This window comes from Semicossyphus pulcher, unplaced genomic scaffold (assembly GCF_022749685.1).
Source record: "Semicossyphus pulcher isolate SPU_LCO1_2020_fin unplaced genomic scaffold, fSemPul1.0.p SCAF_6, whole genome shotgun sequence".
Taxonomy (NCBI): Eukaryota; Metazoa; Chordata; class Actinopteri; order Labriformes; family Labridae; genus Semicossyphus; species Semicossyphus pulcher.
The window spans coordinates 8,149,829-8,172,646 of NW_027211737.1; the positions used below are offsets into that span (position 1 = coordinate 8,149,829).

The window sequence follows — 22,818 nt, forward strand, 5'->3', positions numbered from 1 at the left end:
TGTTGTTCTAGTTATTGTACACTGGATAAAGCCACTGGGAGCGGATGCGATGGAGAGGTCGGGCCCCCATCAGAACTAATGGGGTCCTAATGAATTAGCAAAGAACGGCAGTCACTGTAAACCAATTAAATGAGGACTGACTTTATAAGGTCTGGTTTGACTAGAGCTACATGTATTGCTTTTTTTATTCCAAAGAAGTAAATGATGAAACACCAATTCAATGACCATACACAAATGAAAATCAAAGTAACAAAAAAAACAAACCACAACAGACAAAAAACACTTTACAGTTGGTAACGTTTTGCAGCTTTTCAGGCCCTCCTTTCTCAGAATGCACTGTAAGCCTATAAAAACAGGCACGGGCCAGTCAGATAAAAACAATGCCACTTCGTATTACACAATGTTATGGTTTTAAGTATATGCAATTGTTTCAACAGTGGTATCATAGTAATATTGTACAATCCTTTCTGTATGAGTTATTTTTATGGGAGGAAACAATAACAACTGGAGGGAACAAGAGGGTTACAGATTTCCTGTGCAGCTATCAATGCCATATAATTACGCTCTGCGTCATGCAGTTAAGTGTTACACAAACAATAACATCAACAGAGAACAATTACAAAGCCAATGTAAACTTAACAGGAGGAAAAGTACTCATACTGTAGGTTTGCTTCAGAGCCAAAAATAAGCAACATACTGAAAAAAAGCAAACAGGACATGAAAGCCAGTTCATTGACACCAAAGAAAACAGAGGAACTAAAAAGGTCATATAAGCACAGCTTACAAAGATAATAAAAAGTACACAATGTATACAAGTACAAAATGTTGAAGATATAACTGAAGAAATGTGTTGTACCTTGACACAAAAAAACACATAAAACCAAGACAAATGTTCAAATTAGCTGTGAATGTAACATTTTCTTCAGCCAATAGCATGTTCATCTTCCACATACATACCTCTCATTCATTGGATGCTGCTAACAAACTGAATCAATCCAGTTAAAAGATCCCACCCCACCAGCTTGTTTGGTTGACTTATTTTAGGATCAACACTTAACATAAAAGGAGGCATCAACATTTAGGCAAACATAGCTTCTTCTGCTTAAACTGATCCACAGTTGAGGCACTCGAGGCACGGTACCATTTAGCCTTAACCTAAAACATGACATTAAAGCACCCAAGTGCTTCAGCATGAATCTGCTAGCTTAAGATAATTTGATCCTTAAGGTATGAAACATTTGGGAGTTTTTCTTGCACACAATACCCCTATGGCATAAACAAATTCATGTGAAATGAGGAAAGCTCAATGATGATATTGACCTAGTTTCTCGACTAAACTGAAAGACAAATGGCAGCCTCAGTCTGCAGCAACTGCTGCTAATGACTGTAGCTTCGACAAAGCTATTGCATCTGATTGACCTGCAGTATCTTAAATACAGTATCAAGAAACTGGAGATGCTGCTGTATTACAGAGGAAGTATGTGTTTAAAGTGATTTACAAGCATGACATGAAGTGAGGGCATAGTATAGCTTGGGGTTTTCACTTTTGGTCTAGTGGTTTAGCTGGCTGAGTAAAATGTACAGTAAGAGCACATTCCGGTGATCTGGTGTGAGCTGAAGTATGAAGGAGGTTTTAAAAAGCCCCCTTTTGTAAAAAGATCAAGGAGCTTGTTTTGGTTTCGACAAACCATGTCTGAAGAAAGAAAGCTGAGACTTTAAATCCAGAAATGCGGCACATAGGGGAGAGCCTTGGAGCCAAGGCTTCAGCTCAGTGAGGAATAAAAAGTGACTCACAATCACAGAGGACAATTCAGTCCTGAATGTAGCATAACGTGTGAACTTTGGGGTGTGAAACTTTGTTATATAAAGAAAGAAATGTCCTATAATGTGATGTACCAGCCTGAAAGTTTCTCCTGTAGCAAAGAATTTGAGGAACATGACAAAGTTCTCTAACAAATCACACTGAAACTGTCAAATTGTGGTTCTTATATTTGACGGTAATTAGGAGACCATCATCTGCAAAGAAAGGTCTTTAATGAAGAATGGGGGATATGTGTTTGTAAAGATGACGTAAGGAACAGACGTGTATTTTTGCATGTTGGTCTTTAGAAATAAGAAAAACAAATTTAACAAAAAAAGGCTTGTGATTGAATTTGTTATTTTAGTACCTTTAGTACCTGTGAAGAGCGTACATAGAAAATAGCTATTTTTCCATCACCTGCAGAGTACATTACAGTTATGCATTCTCAAAAGCAATCCATACATAAATATAGTGGTGGATGAATAGAGATGAATGAACTTTGGAATATGTCTGTGCACCACTGTTCTCACAGTTGTGTCCTGCGTAGCCACAGTTTATGGTGTGAGGTTGATACATAATCGTTATAAAAAAGGGTTCTTGGAATGAAATACTATGCTGTATAGCGGTCATTATAATACAACTCACCAATACGACTCAACTGTTCCATTTAAAAACGCTCCTCACTCTTGGCTGGTCCTGGAATCACAGCACACTCACATAGAAAAGTTTTCAGATTCCTTGATGGAAAAATCATTTGGTTCACCTTCCGACAAATCCATTGAAGCCTCTGTGAAATCTGTTTTTTTTTAAAATGGCCATTTGTCTTTAAAAACACTTATTTCACTACCTGGGGTGGCATTATGGCTGTCTTTTGCTGGGGTATTTTACTTTCCGATGTTTCCAAAGTACCCTCCTTGCCTTTCTTCCTGGGTGGCTTTTTTATGGGAGTCTTCTTTGGTGTGGGATCCAACGTCGAGTCCCCTGCCTTTGAACCGTTCAAGTCCTGCTTCTCCGGGCTCTTGGCATCAGGGTTCCCGAGGTCGGTGGAGACGGGAGCTACCATCTTCTGGAGGCTGCTCGACGTGGGCAGCAGGGGCTTGGTGGAGCCCTGCTGGCTCGATCCAACAGAAGGGGTTCTCTTGGCTTTCTGTGGAGGTGTTGGCTTCTCCCGGTTTCCCTTAGGTGTGGAGAGGCCATTGGTCTTTGTAAGACCTGTACCCTCGTTCCTGTTGATGCTTTGGGTTTTCTCCTTGAGCTGAGCAGCCAATAGCGTCGCAGCCTCAGAGTTCATATGCGGATGGATGACCTTAGGGCTCTTTGGTGGCTCCTTGTGGGTCTCCTTTGGACTGTCAGTACTCTTCTTCTCAGATGAGGAGCTGTGGAAGTTACTGATTTTCTTGAGAGCATTCTGAACAACACCATTGATATGCTCCATGTGGCTGGGACTGCTGTGCTCATCCCCAGACTTCTTACCTCGCAGAGGTTTGTGTTTGCTGGGGGAGCCATTGACTTCTGCCTCCTTCCCCTCCTGTTTCTTCTGTTGCTCACGGCTCTTCTCCTTCATCTTCTGCCGCTCCTCACTCTTGGATGAACCATCGCTGGAGCTCCTCTTCTTCTCCTTCGGCACTGCAAGTGTCTTAATTCCCCCCTGCCCCTGCTGTTCTATCTGGGGAGACCCTGTAGTATTTCCATGGATCCACGATACCTTTGGCTTAGTTGATGGGTCTGGTGGGCGTGGTTTGGGCTTGCCAGGTGAGGGTGGTGGCTTTCCATTGCGCTTAGCCTCTGGTGTAGGAGTGCCATCACCATCCTTACCGCTGCTATCGTCCTCCTTAGACTGCTTGGAGAGGCGAGCAATGCGGGCGTAGAGGGCTGCAGGAGTGGACTCAGAGCCGCTGGTTGAGCCTTCACTGTCAGAGGACTTGAGCAGTGGCTGCTCAATGCCTTCTTGTTTGGTGACACTTGTATCTTTCAGGGAGGTGTACTCTCCTGCATCCTCCTCATTCAGGTCAGCTCCTGGCTTCTCTGTTGCTGGGCTGGGGCTGCCCTTCTCTTTGCTCTCATTCACAGAATCTGCGGATCATTGGAGAATCAAAAGGTATAAGTCAACTATTTAAAATTCAAGTACATTGAAAATGTAGTTCAGCTAGTAGTTATACCAGACCATATAAAACTTGGTCTGATATGACTACTAGCTTATGGTGGCTAATGATTGTTAAAGTGCTAATCTCAAAGATTTTCATTTAAATGAATGTTAAGTCTCTATCAGTCGCCGAATGAGGTAACACAATGGTGATTGAGCTGATCGCCCTCTGATGAAAGCCTTTGCATTTGCATAATTATTGACTGGGTGTCTGTGGCGACTTTCGCGAATCAAAATCAAGTTTCTATCACCCAGCAGTGGTTGGTCTGCCAGAGAGGGTAGGCGGAGCTAAGTGGCTGCTTTTCCGGTCTCTGCAAGTGTTGCGAGTAAACAGTAATCTACTATGGCTGAACAAACAAAGAAAAGATCGATGACTACAGATACAACTTCAAAAATAAGTGAAAATCCAAAGAAAAAGAAACAAACTCGACGCTCAGATGAAGGCAAACAGTCTAAAAAGGAAAGCGACCGTCAGCGAGGAAAATCAAGAGTTACAACCGGAGCCAACCGTGGACGTCACACATGCAACACTGTCTGGATATCTGGGAAGTGTGCTCCCGCAATTACTGTTTATCGCCAGAGGTACCGCCAAAGAGAACGTAGATCTTTGAGATTGTAACTTTAATGTTAGCCGACTTTTATTACAGTAGGCATTACTTCTGTCTGACATTAATGAGTCAGTTTTCCTCCAACTTGATGATGCTCTACCTGTGCTACTATTATGATAAGTTTAAGCAGTTACTTTTATCCTGTAATTTCCACTTATGGCCACTGTGTCAGACTGCTGAATGTCAAAATAAAATGTTTTTGTATTTGCAATGCGTGTTGTTGTGTTGAGCATAGTAATCTAGAAACTACAAGAGACTACAGAGAAGAGAAGACTACAAACCTAGAAATAAGAAAATTCTAAACAACATGTTACAACTGTGTCACTCACAGATAGCAACATTACATTGTTGTCATCTGTATGGGAACACTGTTTTTTCCCACTAGAAAAAGTATGAACACTCATTATTTAAAGACTGATATCTGTAGTACTTCAACTGCTAATCTGTATACACATACTTGAGACTGGAGTGGCTCCAGTGCAACAGATCCTATCAGTGCAACTCTAATTCAAAACCCTCTCCTGATGTTTACAGTAATTATTTTGCGCCTGAGGCTAAAAGCAATTGTTTTAAAGCCTTTGATCCATTCATGTGTAGAACGAGAACTAATTAAACTATGAAGAGCAAAACTAAAATTCCATCACACAAGACGCACAAAAATCCCCCAAAACAAAACCTGACTTGCGCCGTCAGAGTATCAGAATAGAAACTGATGAAATCAGTGTTTTCCACTAAACTTCAAGGAGTTAGTCACTGTTTGGATTTGTGCCATGTGCTGACTTGACCGTTCCATTTCCTGTTTATACTCGCCTTGTCCTCCAAGCGAAACCTGGACCTAGATGGCACATGATAAAGAAGCTATCTCCATAATGAGATTTACAGAAGTGGGTGAGTCATTGCATGGTCACGCTGGGGATCTTGCCTTCTTCAGAAAACTGTCTATCAGCATGCGTGTGTATGTGTAAAGGCTCCTGCATGCCACGGACAATTTATGGATTTACGTGCGTCATTCCAGATAACTAAACTGTGTATTTATCCTTACGGTGACTCACCTTCATGGGGCACACAGTAAACTGGCCCCTCGTCTCCACTCTCAAAGGAAGAGAAAGACTCCTGGGACGACCAGGAGGAGGGGGAGGGCTGCTCGGCCACTGAGGGGGGCTCGATGAAGCTGCAGTTGAAGGTGTTCTCCGGGTCGTGGTGGGCTACTGAGAACAGAAAACAAACGCAGAAGCCAAAAGGTCAGCCAGAGGGTATTGTACCATGTTACAAGAACAACAGTCTGTTCTCACTCGCTCTCACAACTGCTGCCGACTTGTTCAAGTGTTGGTTTAAATGAGTCGGCGGAAAAACGGGCTTTATTAGTTTTGAATGTAAATTAACAAATGCTCCAACATCATAGACAGCACGTACAATAGATTAGATTTGAATCTAATAATAATGGAGGAGTAGGTGAACTCCAATTGGTCACAGAAAGGGTTCTTTGGGCATCTCAACATACAGCAAGTAGATCGAGTAGTGTTTTCCTTTCCTGTCGGCCTCTCTCTCTCCCTCACCCCCACCCCCACGTCCGCTTCCAGACACTGCAGCATTCTGCTGACCCTTCAGTCTCAGGACAGCTGTGGTTTCTGAGGGATACTTGCGGCTGATCTTCCCATCTGGCGTGAACAGCATAGTTTTGGCCTAAACTGTGCTGGGCGTTAACTCGACATGACCGACCACATCAGATGCTCCTGTTTACATGCCCGATGACACACGGGTCCATCCGCTTGTTTAGACCTCAGATAAACCCTCCATCGCAGAACTCCCCTAAATCTGTGCCAGGAAGCTTGCTGTTGTTGTTGTCTGACAATGACTGAAAAGATGAGCTACTTTGATGATCTTCAGACATTTTGTGCAGACTTGGTGACTTGCTGAAGCACAATCAGATGAAAATCTGCACTTACTTTGTATTTCATCCGTAATTCCAGGATATGAGGAGCTTATGTCACCTAGATGTCACACAGCTCTCACTGCATGTCCCCTTGTCAGTGTTTGATATGCATGCATTTTTAACATGCTTCAAAACTGAAAAATCCTTATTTGTCTAACATTCAAATAACTTCAGCACATGGTGTGTTCAAGTCACCATAACGTGTGAACTGAACACATCTGGTTTATTCTCCATCAAAAACTGATGTGATGTTTGTTGTCTCGCTTTCCGTGTCCGTCCATCCGCCTCACTCCATGTGACTTTCTGCTGCCTTTCTTCTGCTTTCATCATTCTCTCAAACAACATCCAGATTTAGTCACGGTTGTATCAGATTTAGGTCAATGTGTGTGTTTGTGCCACAGAACTCTTTTGTGCACTGACATGTTTGTACAAAGTAGTTTTCAAGGACCCTGGTTTGTTTCTCTGTGAGGCAGCTGAGTTTTAATTTGTTGTCCAAATTACAGATGTTGACTGAAGTTACCTCCTCAGATAGAAGCTGTGTTTTAAAGTCCTGCTGTCAGGCTACACTGATGCTAAACCACCGTTCTTTAAAAAGGCTCGTCTTGTACCTTTCTGTTACTTGTAGGCTGGATAATGTCAACACAACACAGGTGCAACGCGTCCACAATAACTAACTACAGATGTGTACTAGGGGTAAAAAAAGACTAAGAATAACAAGTGTTTCAATGAGTACGGAGAGGGGAACTCCATCCAAGGGCACCCATTTATGTGAATATTTTAGGATATCCTGCTGACCACAATAATACCAACGTGCTCTCTCTAAATGTGAAGTCAATGTTGGACTATTGTTGCTGTTTAAACGCCTCTAAAGTAGGGATGTGCACTTTAACCAGTTAGCCTTTAACCGACCGTTAAGAATGTTAAACGGTTAAATAAAATGTTATTTTAAGCAAGCAATTAAACCGTAAAAAAAATGATCAAAGCTTTGTTGCATATCTCTGCTCCTGGGACATCACGGTAACATCAACAGACCAGCCTTACACCACAGCATGTTGATCTGTTGTGTCTTCACCAAAACCAGCAAACAAACTGTCTCCTACATTATGAGGACTGCTGTAGGCCAGACACGCCTTCAGGATCGGACAGGATCTTCTGTTCTGTTTAAAAAAGTTCTGTGTGCTGGCCATCAAAGAAAAGTCGGCTGTGAATGTTTATTTACTTATTGTTGCTGCTGTATACGGCTGTATGCTCACGTGCGTGCGTAAAATGGACACTGGACAGTGTGTTAATATCTGTGGGCACGACTGTCGGTGCTACAGGTAGCTTACCTCTTAGTTGTGTGTGTGTGTGTGTGTTTCTGCGAGTATTAGGGAGAGCTTACATCAGAATGAGAGCGCATGATGGAGAACTTGTCGTCGGTCTCCGGCTGTTCTTTCTAAAGAAGACTTTTATCCAATCCAAAAAGTACATTTTGATCTTGTTGGTTAACCGGTTATTAACCGTTAAGAGTGACTGTTGACTGGTTATTAACCGTTAAGAGTGACTGTTAACTGATCAAAAAAAAAAATCCAAATGCACATCCCTACTCTAAAGTCAAACTCTGAACAACTTTGTGTAAACTGTCAAACAGAAATCAGCTTTGTGTGGATGTAGTAGATTAACAACAATTTATTCTGTAAACAGAACCCTAACCCTACCATCCTGAGGTGTTGATGCTAATACATATTTTACCCAAATTCAATGAGAGGAATAAATAAAAGAATAAACAAGGCTGTGTGCTCACGTCTGCCCTCCTGCAGGGCCCATACTGTGCACTAGCAGGCAGATTTGCATGGCCTCTGGGTGGTTGAGGAATGTAGAGCAGCTCGCCTATGCAAAGCCTTCAGTTAAGTTAGTCAACACGCTAACACATGGGCATTTTGCGTCACTACTTGTATGCAGTGATGAACAACTGCTGCCCTTGAAAGCTGCTCCCTCCAGACTGAGGGTCTAGTGGGGCAGATTGTTCTGCAGACTGGATGCCGCTGCGGTCCCTCCCTTCATGGAGGCCAAAGCACAACAGGGCATTATTGACACGTCCCAGCTGCACAGCTCCGCCACCACAGTTGCTCAGTGGGGGGATGCATTAGCAGACCTGAAGCAGACCTGAGCTTGGCGGGGACCAGAAGGTTGATAGTTCGAATGTCTGGTCCAGCTGTGGAAATCTGGGCATAGAATGGGGATATTACGTGCCAATAATAAGAAGAAACAATATGTTTCAGCCTGAAATAGCATGTGTTAGGGCTACAGGATTACATGCGGAGTCTAAGACAAATACAGCAAACTGAAGGACATCCAGCATGGCCAAGTCAGAGCCCATAATCCAATCACTGATCATATTTATTTGCATGTATTAAGAATTTAAAGCAGCTTTTTACCCTTGTTGTAACGTTAGTATAAGCATGAGTGAGTGTTGAAGTGTTGAATGAATGAATGGAAATATTAAGTTGAGTGCTGCTGCGCTCCCAGCCAACTTTCCCAGGATAAATGACAGTGAAAAAAGCAGGTGGCGCTGCTCTAAGCCTTCACTGATGGGGAAGCATTTGGACACAGAGGATGCGAGGAATGCCGGACAGACGTGTGTGTGCGCAGGGCGTGGAGTAAATATGCTTTGAATGGAATGCAAACTACAAGCAAACAGCCTCACTTTCACCAAGAGGGGAAAAGGTAACAGCATGTTCATGTGGCTAATCCTCTGAGGCTAACTATGCTAATAGACAAGTAAATGTTGTCTTCCTCCCCCACTTCCCCCCTGTTCCATTTTCATTTTCTTGCCACATCTGTTGCTACTGACCCTGGTGTGGATAAATCACAGTTCTGACACGGGCTGGGGTAAATTTGACCACTTCCTGTTTCCAGCCCCATTGGGCCCCCTCTGGAATGTGTGTGTGCAGGACTGTGTAGCCCCAGTCAGAGTTAGAGTTTCTAAATGTTGGCAGACAACACATTTCCGTGGGTTGCCCAACACAAAGTAGAGTGGCAACAGTTTGGACAGAACAAACCGGGAAGGACAAGAGACATAGAGATGTAAAGGTTTGACTTGGTACTGAGGTGAGTTGATTGCTACATGGTATTTTTTATTTGATGTCTGACAAAGATGGTTAGGAGCCTAAAATTCAGTTTTTTTCTTGGTGTATTAAAAGCGTGTTTGAAAAAACATTTGACTATGATGACGCTGCTTTTCGTGCCTCTGGCACTCTGTCGCACGTGGTCAAGCTCCTCACAAACAAGCATATTAATGTTCCACACTGTGAGGACAAAGGCAACTCTGTCCCAGTTTCCTATTATGACTGAGTCATAATGAAGACAGATTCTAGCTTTAAAAAAATCAGCTGGATAAGCGAGGCAGCACATGCTGCTCAGACATGGAAAAGAAATCAGGTCATCATGTTTTAACTCCTTCCACAGTACAATGACTTCAGTCCAGGCCCTTCAGAGAAGAACATCACAGTGTGCAAACTGCTGTGCAACAATTTCAAGATATATTTTTCTCAACCAATCCATCATTTAATCTATAAATGTCAGAAAAGAGACAATGATTTCAACCACAAGTTCCCACAGCCCACAGCCAACAGTAAGTTTGTCAGCCCAGCAGACAAAGATTGAATTTACAACAATATAAAATCAGCTCTTTGACACGCTGGAACCAGAGAACGTCTGCATGCTGTCCTGATAAATGACTTTTAATCATTAATGGATTATAAATATGTTTGAACATTAAGTGTTTGTCAGAGGACTAACTGATTAATAAATGTATTGCTTTAGTACTGCTCGCAAAAATGTCATTCCTTAAGTCTGTAAGTCTCCTACTTTTTAGTGAATACAATCTTTTGCACAATTAGTTTGTGAAGTGCTGTTCTGATATGCAGTTCATATATACAATACATTTATCCTGCATCTGCTCGTATTGTAATTATTTATCATTTATCATGTGCTTATACAAACAATAGAAAAACATTTTTGTTAAATAAAGTGTGTTTTTAAGCCGTTAACTGTTTATGAAGCCTGAACAAAAGCAGCCATGTTAAACTGTGTGCGGCTGGGTTTTAAAGATCATCATATCTCCTCTCTCTGCAGTTAAAAAAGACCGGGGTCACAGACAGATCTGTCACAGACCACGAGACCTCCGCATGGAGCAGCAGAGCCGCAGCGTCCACCCAAACAGTGCGGCCTTTGATAGCCCGTCACTCAGCACCACCCGGGCCCCCGACAACCACCGGCCTTCTTTTAATAACACGGCCTCCTCCTCAGCCCAAGAAACATTTCTTGGGGAAGAAGACGATGGAAACAAGTAAGTAAGAAAATGGGGGGAAAAAGCCCCAGTTTAGGGTTGTAATAATATGAACACATGGCATTTCAGGGTGCCAAGAATAATAAGGGGCTCTAAAACCAGTGCATTCCTTTCAAATGAAACCCCATACTCGCCTGGCAGCCACCATACACTTTTCAACCCTATTCATCATCTGAGAGGCAGACGGAGGTAGCTCTGAAGTCAGATTCAAAGTCTGACTGTCACTCACGCTCTCCTGTCTCTGCTGAACACAGATAAAAGCAGCGATAGCAAGTGAAACAGCTGTTTTTTTAATTCTCTGACATCCCGTCACATTCATGACGTCTGCTCGAGGTTACAAACATTTCACTTTTAACTCAAATATCTGAACTTCTCACTGCTTACGTTTACAAACAGGCTTGTTACTTGTGCTTTTATGCATTTGAGGGGAAGAACTGGTTATATTTTGCATCATTGCCTTCTAAGGCAAGTTTAATACTCTCACAAATATGACATGAGATTCAGTTAAGTATGCATAGAAGAGTTTTTCCATTTCAGAGTATGTTTCTTTTTCATCAGTTAAGAAGTTGATTGAGTACTTTTTTCTTGTTTCTCACCAGAGAGGATGATAACATAAACTCCAGCAGCTCCTGGCAGCACTGCGGAGGGATATGAGAAAGAGTTTTAGGGCTTACCGACTACTTTGGGCAGTTTCTGTCGCCTCAGTGGAATACGGGGAAGTTTAGTGCTGATTCGGCTGAATCGTCCGCACAGGATCCGCTTGGCTTTTTTGCTGTTGGTAGAGAGAGTAGTCTTGGTTAGGATCGAAAAGGGATGACGCCATGGAAATCTAAATGAATCATTCAAAAGAGGCATATTAAACCTGGCCCCATGCCTCTTTTGAGGGCTCGGGGGCTGCTCACATTGCTACTCACACTGTAATGTCAATACATAAAAAAATACTTAAAATACAATTTACATGCATTTATTCATTTAACAACGTGGAACCTGTGAGAGGGTGTCAAAAGAAAACATTTTCTGCTATTTTCATAACCAGCACAAGCCTCCGTTTAAAACCCAGAGCGCCCGTCATGCACGACGGAGGTGAAGACACCAATCTGTCACTCACTTGTGGTCGTCCTTGTGTCGACACAGGCAGCAGCAGCACAGCAGCGAGAGCAGGACAATCAGCAAAAAGGAGACCAGGGTTCCAGCCGCAATCACACCCATCCGCTGGTTGGGCTCTGAAAGACGAGATGCAGGGAATTCTGGGTGTGCCACACTCACAGCTAAACTTTGAATGCCAGTTTCAACAAATCTCTGACTCTGTCATCACTAACACTGAGGACCCTGTCATATTGCATGTTAGTATGATTTACTGTGGAAGCACATTTAAATGACTTGAGAAAAAGGGTTAAGCTAACTGTTTATAATCGTTATTAATGTGATGGTTACTGTAGTTGCAATAATAAAGACGGAGCACGGCGTTGCGTTAACAATTGATTTTTAATCGCTGCTTGACATGAAGCATCTCGGAGGAAATTAAATTGCAACAGGCTGAAATTCACTCCAAATTATTCACTATTAATCTTATCTCCCTCAAGACGTGGGGCTGCTTACCCTTTCACTGCTGATTTCCTGCAAGCAACTTCCTCCCCTCACCCACTCTTTACTTACACGCCCCTCACCATAACTCATCCATGATTTATTAGCACCCCTCCCTCTTCAAGTGGGATACACCCCAGAGATAATAAGTGCTGTATTGCATAAGTGCGGACGGCATTTGGCGCTTGCAAGGACAGATGACACCAGAGGAGAGGCAAACCATCAGTTAAGAGGTACAGTAAGCAGAGGTGGTCTTTACTCTGTCACATGTGAGGCCATGTCTACACGTACACAGGTTTTTCCCTCCTTCGTTTCCAAAAACACCCGTCCACACAAGCCAGGTTATAAAAAAATCCCCGTCATGAGAATGCCACACCAACAGGCAGTGATATAACCCAGTCATGTAAAGAAGAAAAAGAAAATCGCGCCGGATCAAAAGTCTGAAAAAATCTATTGCCAGAAGACTACCGAGCAGGCTGCAATGGCGTAGTGCATCCCGATGCTTCCTGAATACAGTGGACGAGTTACATATGTGTAAACATGTAAAAAGTCCTGTTAGCAAGGTTAGAAGCATCACTGTTTTTGTCACGTCCGTCAGTTTGCAAGCAATGTCGCCTAATTTGTGACTCTTCACAAAGGTGATAACGGCGCACAGCCTGACGCCACGAGCCAGAAACGCCGTTTACCCTGTCTACACGTCTCCATGGAAACAGAGTTTCCAGAAGTCTTCACCCTGACCGGAGTTTTACAAAAGATCCGTTTTCAGGGACCTAAAACGGCATTTGTGTATGGACGAAAGGCCGAGACGCAGAGAAAAAGCTACGTTTTGCAAAATAGCCGCGTACGTGTGGACTAGGGGTGTAAATTGCAAGTTTCATCACGATACAATATTATATCAATTCTTTGAACAACAATACGATATTTGCCGATATCACAAAGTCTGCCAAGATACGATTTCGATTTGATTCAATTCAGGGGCCTGCAATCGATATGAGACGATCTGTCCATCAACACAAATATCTTCAATGTCCTTTTCTTGGCTGTTTGCCATTATCTGTTAGTACTGTTGACGTTTACTGTGGAGTGGGCAGCGCTAGCTCTCACGTTTCTGAGCGCACCTGAACACAACACGACTCTGTGAATGGCCCTGAAACACGGCAGTGAGGAAGACATGCCCGGACTTGTTTACTGCACCTACTACGGAGACATAAGTGATCGCTGATGGACTCTTTTTATCGTGTTTCTGTCCATACTCATACAGTGGGAATTTCTAAATAAAGGTGCATCAAAGATGGCGGATTGCAATATGGATTGATATTTGCATTTTGCATCGATGACGTTGTATCACTGATCATTAAATCGATATATTGATCCAGATTGACGTATCGTTACACCCCTAATGTAGACATGGCCTGAGATGGATTGCTGGGCAGTCGGGGCGTGGCATGTTATCATTGCTCACAGCTGGTTAAAGAATGGAAACGGTCTGGGGGTGGGGGGTAAGGTAAAAGTGACAAGGTCTTATGACATCACCGACTAACCTGCTACCACCCATCACGTCCACACAGCCTTTGTGTCCTGTGCAACAAAACTCCCTTTGCCTGCCTTAAAAGATTTCAATTTTCTTCTCACTTCTCCCTCCCTCTGTCTCCCTTCCAAGTTTTTCTTATTCTCTAATATTTTCAACCCTCCCCCTCTTTATTTCTTCCTTCCTCTTGCTCTCTCCCTCTCTCCCTCCCTCCCTCTCTCCCTCTTCCTCTCACTGCCTGGACAGGAACAGAGCCAACAAACACAGCCATAAAAAGGACACTGGTCTGGGTCTGGAAACGCTATCAAGGCCCCGCTACGCTAACTCTCCCACTACAAACACTGACCTGAATAGATGTGTTTGTTGGTACTCAGTGTGTACAGCCAACTATTAGACATTGAATACACAGGCAGCACTAGTGGCATCTGGTTCTTTGGACAGACAGTTCAGAGGGTTATAATCCGTCCGTATGTGTGTTGCAGTCAAGAAATTACTGTTTTTATCCCTTCTGAAAATGTATTTAGAAAAACACTAGTTTATGACTTCTCCTGTTCACACAAAACCCTATAAAAACACCATAAACACAAAGCATGTGGTTGCTGTTTAAAAAAAAAAAGGGGGGTTTTCTTACGCAGAAAGCAAGCACCAGACACCGGATCACAGTTCTTGTCATTGCAAGAGCAGGTTTGGTTGCAGTTCACTCCATACTGGCCAGGTTGACAGGTCATATTGCAGCTTAAACACAAGAGACAAAAACATCTGTTTAAAATTCATTCCAAGTGACTGATGCATAAAATAGGACACAGAAATAGAGAAGAGGGATAAATGGGATCACTTTTTTTCATCTGATATAAGTTTGTTGGAATTTCACATTTCTATTCCAAGCGTGTTCTTTATCCGTATCTGTAAAAAAAATGCCTCAAAACACAAGCTCACTCATTCAATTCCCAAGTGCGTGACAAAGTTAATATGAAAGCCTCTCCACTGTAAAGCTGCCGAGGGCATAAACATGAGTTTTTAGGGTATGAGGTGTCTCATGACTTACTACGTGCCATAAAACCCCGGGTCACACAGGCACTCTCCGGTGACAACATGACAGATGCCATTGAAGCAGTGACTACAGTTGTTCTCGCAGTTCTCGCCGTATGTGCCGTTGGGGCAGCGCACCTCGCACCTATCGCACACAAAAGGAATGCAGTGATTACCGTCATTTTCAAGCTGAGCAGAATGAGTCACAGACATTATCACAGTGTGGAAAATAGTATTACAGTAGCTACTAGTTAAAGACGCTGCCATTATGTTTTTAAGTTTAAAAATAACAAAGCTCTGCAGGGATAAGAGTCGGAACAACAAAGTAAGTTATTTCTGCTTGTTACAAAACTCTGTGTATTTTTTTACCTGTCCCCAATCCAGCCGGGGTTACAGTGAGAGCACTTGCCCTGAATGGGGTCGCAGTGGTGTCCGTCTTTGCAGGTTGGACACACTTCCTGGCAGTTATCCCCAAAGAAGCCTTTAGAACAGAGCTGGTCGCAGCGTGTCCCGTTCCAGCCTCTGTCGCAGGTGATGCAGCGTCCCTCTGTCACCTTACAGGGCTGCTGGCCCTTGCAGTGCCCACATCTGTGGTCAGCCAAGGACAACAGAAACAGAACAAGCATTAAGGTTGTTCCATTATCTAAATCTAAATTTGGTTAAACTGTTTTGATCTCAAACAATCTGTATTTGTACGCTTCAAATTGCTTCTCTAATGCTTGTTTAAAGAGGGAGATAAAGAACATTAAACTGTGTTTCTGTTCAGTTTATAGCAACGGTGTCCTGTGAGAACAGCACAGTCCAGGGAAGGTGAAGCACTTAACCTGAATTGCTTTTACATGTTGGCTGATGATTATGGGATAATGTGAATACCAACTCCCAAATCTCACTTTATTATTGCTCCATTAAGAAACATGTTCAGATTTTTTATGGGTTATCAGCTGCAGCACATATCAAATCTTATTTCCAATTGAAACCACAAAACCGCACCATAATACAGATCAGACAGGGGAACTGAACCTTAAACATCTGTAAAACGGTGTGTTTCCTGTGTGTTTGAAATGGTGCGTTTGCTTGCTGCCAAGTATTCTCCCCCACCTGTTTCTGCAGTTCTGACCATAGAACCCGGCAGGACACGGTTCCCTGCAGAACTTCCCACGGTACCCTGGTGTGCAGGTACACGAGCCGTCCCCCTGGTTGCACTTGCCGTGGACGCACTGGCAGTACCGTTCACAGCGTGGGCCCCACAGCCTCTCCCTGCACTGGCAGCGGCTTGTGAACTGGTCGCACGGTGAGTTGTTACAGTTGCACTGGATTGCACAGTTCCTCCCCGTCCAACCAGGATTGCACATGCATCTTCCTGTCATCGCATCGCAGACAGAGTTGATGCTGCAGTAGCAGTTGTTGTTGCACTGGGGACCCCAGACGCCAGGGTGGCATGTGCATTTGCCCGTCTCTTGGTCACACTTGCCCTTTTGGCATAAACAGGCGTTCTCGCAGTTAGGTCCCCAACGGTTGTGGTTGCAGGTACACTGGCCGGTAAAGTCGTTGCACTGGCCGTTGGGGTAGCAGTTGCATTGTCCCTTGCAGTCAGGGCCCCAGAACTGGGCAGGGCACTCTGTTAAAAGACGGTGCAGTAGTCAGGACATGGGAGAAAATGTTCTGACTTGTCAAACACCCTTAAACAAGAGTAAATATGCATTTCTAAGGTTAGACTCTGTAAAAGAAGTGGACATAACCACCCTGAGGGCACCCATTGCTTTATAGACTATTGTCTTGGAGTCTCGACTTTGGCATTTTGGCCATTCCAGTCTTGGTTTTTTGGAGCCAGAATTGACTCTACATAGACAACCAGGTGGGTACGTATATGTCTCTCTCCTTGTTCACAGGTCACCATCATAGCAACATGTCGAGGTAACATGCCCTGCTGTATTCTATTCTAACAGGACCATAAATTACAGAGCAGCTCCAGCCATGTTTTAAGACATAAAATGCTCTGCTTGAAATTGTGTCTGATATGTTTTCTTCTGTAAAATTCGTTTAATCACCTTGTATAAATTCTCCCGAGGTATCTCCTCCTTCTCCCTCATTAAAAATTCCTGAATCTGCAGAGGCCCCGCCCACTATGTGCTACGTTTCTCCTTTCGTAAAATAACAGCCAAAAACAAAACACGTCTCTGCCATCGTTTAGTGGCAACTTGTTGAAACTTAGTGAGCTTGAATTGTAGTAATCAGTAGTAGTAACGATGACATTAGTAGTCAGTAGTGAAATTGCAAAAATTACGATGACAGTTACAGCTGGCTCGCATGGAAGTGGTTGCACATAATGATATGCACAGCGTCACCCCGTCCATTAACGGGATTGGCTCCTTAGGTTTGTGACGTCTCAAAGCTGCCAATCTGAAAACGTGTTGTTCAGCCTGTCCTTGGTACACTGCAGTTTAAAAGCAGACAGGCCCAGCCATGGAGATGACTGCTGATGTTGTCCCTGATATGTCTTGTAGCACATGAAGAACACCACATGGAGATGTTTACAAGGTTAAACGCTGGATTTTTACTGGAGGGGGCCTTTAATACATGACTAGATGCTGTATGTGAAGAAAACTTGCAACTTGTAAACATATAATCTCAACTGGTTCGATATAATGTAATCGGTTGTACCTAAGCCCAATGGTACTTAAAGCTAATCGTCAGTGCATCAACATACGAATAAACATAATGCTAAAAAGCCAATGTTTTCATGTACAATGTTTACAATAGTCACCATCTTTGTTACGCATGTTAGCCACCAAATGCTAAATATCACTAAACACAACATAAAGCTAATGCTAATTGGAATGCAGGTAATGGGTCTAAACATGAACTCATAATGGTGCTAGATGAGAAGATTTTAATTGCAGATTATTTGCAAAGGAATAGATGTGTGTACAAAAGTCTAAAGCAGTTCATTCACTTAAAAACACAGATGTCAGCTTGCTTGCGGTGCTAGAAGAAACGTCACAGGATCTTAGTCATTATTTTTCATTGTCTGGTTTTCCATAGATATGGGTGCAAAATTACATGGCAAGCTATCTCATTTTAGCTCTGATATTTCAGTTTGGAACACAGTGGTGGAGAAACCAACAGACGACAGCTATGCAGCTAGCATAGATAAAAAACTGAAGTGCAGTAAATACAGTTTCTGTAGTGACATTTTCAAAGTGAAATATCTTCTGCTCATTTGACCTTTAAACACCATAGGCTAGAGCCAAAAGTGTGTAAAAAATAAATAACTTACTGGTGTCACAGTTAGCGCCAAAGTATCCATGACGACAGCGACATTCGTTGGGCCTGACACACACCTCCTTCTCCTTACAGGTGAAATTGCCTTCACAGAGAGCTTGGGTGAACAAGAAGAAGCTGCATTATTCAACTGGATTTCACACTGAGCTTTTTGACATGCGCTGATGAATGTGTGTGGTACATACGTGTCAGGCATTCATCCCCTAGCTGCCCCCATCCGCCGCAGCACACAGATCCTGATGGTCTGGAAAAGAGGTTATGGGATTCAGAATGAGAGGGGAATGATGGAGAACCTTGTGAAAATACAATAAAACAAACATATCAAAGCAGCAGCATCCACACCCAGCTCATGCTGCTTTGATCTCACACTTCTCACTGATGTGGCTGACACTAAGTTCTGCAAACGTATGCAGGGCAGCGTAGATGACACATATGTTTAGCACATGGTTGAGTTATTATCGGAATAAGGGTCATTCCCGTCTAACCCCCGTATTTGCTTTGTTTTTCAGCTGCTTTAAGTATCCCCAGCCTTTAGGGAAAAACAGAAGTAGGACAGTGAATATTCAGAGACAATATTTTGCAGCCAAGTTTGCGGCCTGTCAGGAAAGGACGGATGCGTCTCCTCTTCCTCCCACGCCTGTGACCTCTGTGGGGCCCCTGCAACACGTCAGCTTCCCCTAAAGTGTTTGAAGATAACGTTTGCTTTCTGTCAATGAGCCGGGATCAACGCTGTTTTTTATCCTGCCAGAATAGGCACGTGGAAGAGATCACAGGTCTAACCGCTGTATACTCTCACTTGTAACTAAAGAAAGATGTTTTTTCAATTATTCATGCACTTAATACGACACTGGATTCAACTTCTTGCAACTGCTCTGCTTCAAATGTTGACGAACTCCAGTCGACATGTATGGAGTTGACTCTTGCTGACCCTACACAGGCAATACATGTCAGCACTCAGCAAGAAAGATTGCATTCACTGTTGTGTGTTTATAAGCATAGCTGCACTCCTGTTTGCCTTTCATTATTGCACAAAGAATGTGACGACCACCTTTGCCAAGGACTTCAATAGCTGTTTTTCACTTATTCAAAACACACATTTTTTGGCATTGGCGCTGAAAGCATTGCACTCAAGTTGAAATAATAAAAACATAATGGGTATAATGGGAAAAACAAGTGAGTGGTGAGTTCACTGCAATGAATGGTGAATACAGGAAGGAGGGCAAAATGTCAAACTTGTAGAGCAGCAGTGGAGGCCAGAGCTGCATATCGCACTGAAAACTTCTCAAATCATTTTCTCTTTCTGGTAACTGACTATTTGTTGCCACAGATGAGACCACTGAACAACTTCAGTTTTTCAGCTCTTGACTACCGCAGTGTGGGACTTTGTAGGAGAGGGTTTTTTCCCGTTTTGTTCCAAGAACTTTCATTTTTTACTTTTCAGGCTCCAAAAGGGTCAAGTTATGTCACAGGAAACTTCAACAAGTTTTGAGTACATAATTTCTTATCACACATCTTTTATAGCTGAGTGCTGAAAGAGCTTGAGACTACATCTATTGTTTCCTGCCAAACACAATTTCCAAATTCACAGACGTCAGTCCAACAAGCTTGGATGCAGCAGTTAGCAATTGTGGACTTGGATGTTGTTCATTTACATGAGTAACGAGGCATCTACAGTCTCTGCTTGCTATAATCCTAGAGGTCAGAGAAGCTGTTTGAAAACCTCTTGAAGGGGTCTGTCTGCATATTTGGATTCCTAGAAGATAATTATATTGCTTTTCACACCATTTCCCTTTTACTCTGAAATATTAACTGTCAACAAAAATATGTGACATCTTATCAACTTCCCAAAACTTAATTTTAGAAATTGCACAATCAGCCACAATGTGTTATCAAACGGTGCCACGAATGCTATTAAGGTCAATGAGAGCGCCCCCTACAGAGCCGTTGAAACACTTCAGCTCCAGATGCGCACATCTGTATAGCTGCTTTCTTCAATGGACTCCTCCTCCTCCTGCTGCTGAACAGCGGACTAGGAACACGTTATATGTCGAAAAGAAAGACATCCACGTATAATAATAGCCTATATGGAATATTAAACGTATAAATAAGAGTTGTTTGCATAAAAGTACAAGAAAAGTTAAGGGAATGTTTCAGTGGTTTATTTTATTTCGTTTAAAGCGACTTGTTGGCTCTAGTTTGAACCGCTATTCCAGCGTAAGGCCAACACTGCAAAAAATGTCACTATTATCAACTTCTAAATGTGTTTTCTGATTTTAAGCCGAATTATCATTGAAGCAAAAATAATAATAATGGAGTTATTAGATGACACCTCTTGTTTTTAATGCAGTTTCAACTCTGACTGGGGTATTTTTTAACAAAAAGTCGCATCATGAGGCATGCGTGATAATGGGGAAAACTTCCAAACAAGCTGTTTACACTGATAACCTGCGGGTTTAATCATATTTCCTTCACTTCTGATGCTTACCCAGGCGCTTTGCATACATTCCTGCCTTTGGGGTTGAGTTCTTGGCTGAAACTGGAGCAAAAGAAGAGACAAACCACCGCAACAACAGCAAAAGAGTTCTTCACTTCCATTATACAAGCAGCAGCATCCTTCTAGACGCCGTTTTTACTCCGCATTCCCCTTCTCCAAAAGTGACGATGGTGGCTTTTCACTGGCTTTTAAAAACTCCGACGTGTTTTACGCTCATAATCCAGATGTATTTATATTTTTATGAAGATATCCTTGGCCAAAAAGGTGATTTACAAACTCTTACCACCACCTACGCCATCGAGAAACTCAGCAGCGAAAAAAAAAGTGACCAGCGACACTAATCCCACCGAGCAGCTGAAAAAAGTCATAAAACCAAAAACTGCAAACCACAGTACTCTTGGTAATCACTTTTCTCCTGCAGTGCAGTTTATTCCATCAACGTTTACAAAAGAAAACATCATTCAAAGCTGATGGGTCCAGACTCATGATGAAATAAAAACAACTTTTTCTCCAACGTAATGTCCTCAACGTGTCTGGAAACCAGTAGACTGATGGTTTAAAATCAAGGCAAAAGAGCTGCCTTTCGCTCTTTCCTCTCTGAGGAGCAGCGCTTAATCCCCAACTTTTGTCCTCTCTTGCGCTCTCAGGAGTGGCAGGAGGGAAATTCCTGATTTGTTACTCTATCTTTGGCTCTGTGCGCCATGCGTGCGCCACCAAATTTACATAGGCCTGCGCGCAACAGGCTCTGTTAAATGGCCTTGATTGAAAATAAATATATATTTTATGGACTAATTTTAACAAACAAAAAGTTAATGTGGGTGATAGAATAAAAAAAGCTATTTCGTGTAATTTAAATTACCACTATTTTATCATTATAAATGTTTGTATCTTTTACCCATCTTCCTATTATCATCCAAAATTTAAAAGGACATTAGTGCATGTTTTTTTTAATCGTAACCTATTAAGAACACTAATTTGTGATAAATCATAACTGATGGATGGGGAGAGTGTGTGGGCCTCAGTGTGTGGGGGCTTGAGGGGGCAGCAGTGTAATAACTTCATGTTAGACAATGGCTCCCCCATCTGTTAACACGGACGAAGTAATCTTGGCATATGGCACCTCCTGCACTAAATAAATGCAAGTGCAAGGCCTCTTAACCGCTGAAAGCTGGAGCCAAGAGAAAATTAATGTTTATTCATTACATCAGATGCATTTAACATCCAGTCCAGTGCCTTTCTTTTCTAATGGCTGCACAATGCATGTGCCTGGGGTCTTTTGTTTTCTCACAAGAACGCATTTCATTTCAGGCGTGGGCTCAGTGGGTCTTCAGGGGTCTGTGAAGGGCTTGAGGTTCAACATGAATTTATTTATTAACCCTCGGCAAAATGTTGACATGTTTGTAATGTCATTCAAGTTCCAGGGATTGCTTAGATATAGCCTAACTGAAGCATGAAGTTTGTTTTTTTTCACACATAGGCTACATTTGTTGTGTCTATGTGGGCAAATTGTGTGGCTAAAAATCTTATTTGATTTGATATGTCCTAGTAATGTGTTTTTTCCTGCCATACCGTTGTGTAATTTAATAAATAAATGTTTATTTGAATTTATAAAGTGGCAGGCATAACCATAATTATGTAATATGACTAGTGAATACGTAATAAGAATACCGGTGGGCTTATGTACAGGATAATTTACCGAGTTACCTAAAGAAAGAGTTTCACACGTTCATACTTACGCAAAATTAGCATCCTGTAACGTAGCCTACTTGTTTTTTTTTATATGATAGCTTGCTTTAGCCTTAATTCACGGTTTACTGGTTGTTGAAAAAGCCGAAATAAAGGTTGCAAAGTCTTATTTACAATTTACAATGTTCAAAAGGTATTGACAAACTTATAAAACAATCTAGGTAGTTTAACAGTAAAAGTGGGTGTGCACGAGCGCAGGGTGTATGGGGCGAAAAGTTTGGGAATAATTGACACCTGCGTCACAGGCTCTCAGAGCAAGTGAGGCTAACGTGACTGTTTGTCTCCTGTCTGATTACACTGCAGCGCGCGCAGGTAGCGCCGACAGATGGTCTGTACAACC

At 42.6% G+C, this 22,818-nt stretch overlaps 1 protein-coding gene across 1 annotated transcript; it reads right to left on the minus strand.

The window, feature by feature from the left end:
- Nucleotides 1-150: 150 nt before the first annotated feature.
- Nucleotides 151-21,374, minus strand: scarf2 (scavenger receptor class F, member 2). Its single transcript, XM_069683548.1, has 11 exons — nucleotides 20,724-21,374; nucleotides 18,424-18,482; nucleotides 18,234-18,335; nucleotides 16,055-16,574; nucleotides 15,326-15,544; nucleotides 14,973-15,101; nucleotides 14,559-14,662; nucleotides 11,924-12,038; nucleotides 11,490-11,587; nucleotides 5,605-5,760; nucleotides 151-3,874 (listed from the first exon to the last, which is right to left on the minus strand). The coding sequence occupies exons 1-11, from the start codon at nucleotides 20,831-20,833 to the stop codon at nucleotides 2,637-2,639; spliced, it is 2,850 nt and encodes a 949-aa protein (XP_069539649.1). The 5' UTR covers nucleotides 20,834-21,374; the 3' UTR covers nucleotides 151-2,636.
- Between the last annotated feature and the right edge of the window lie 1,444 nt (nucleotides 21,375-22,818).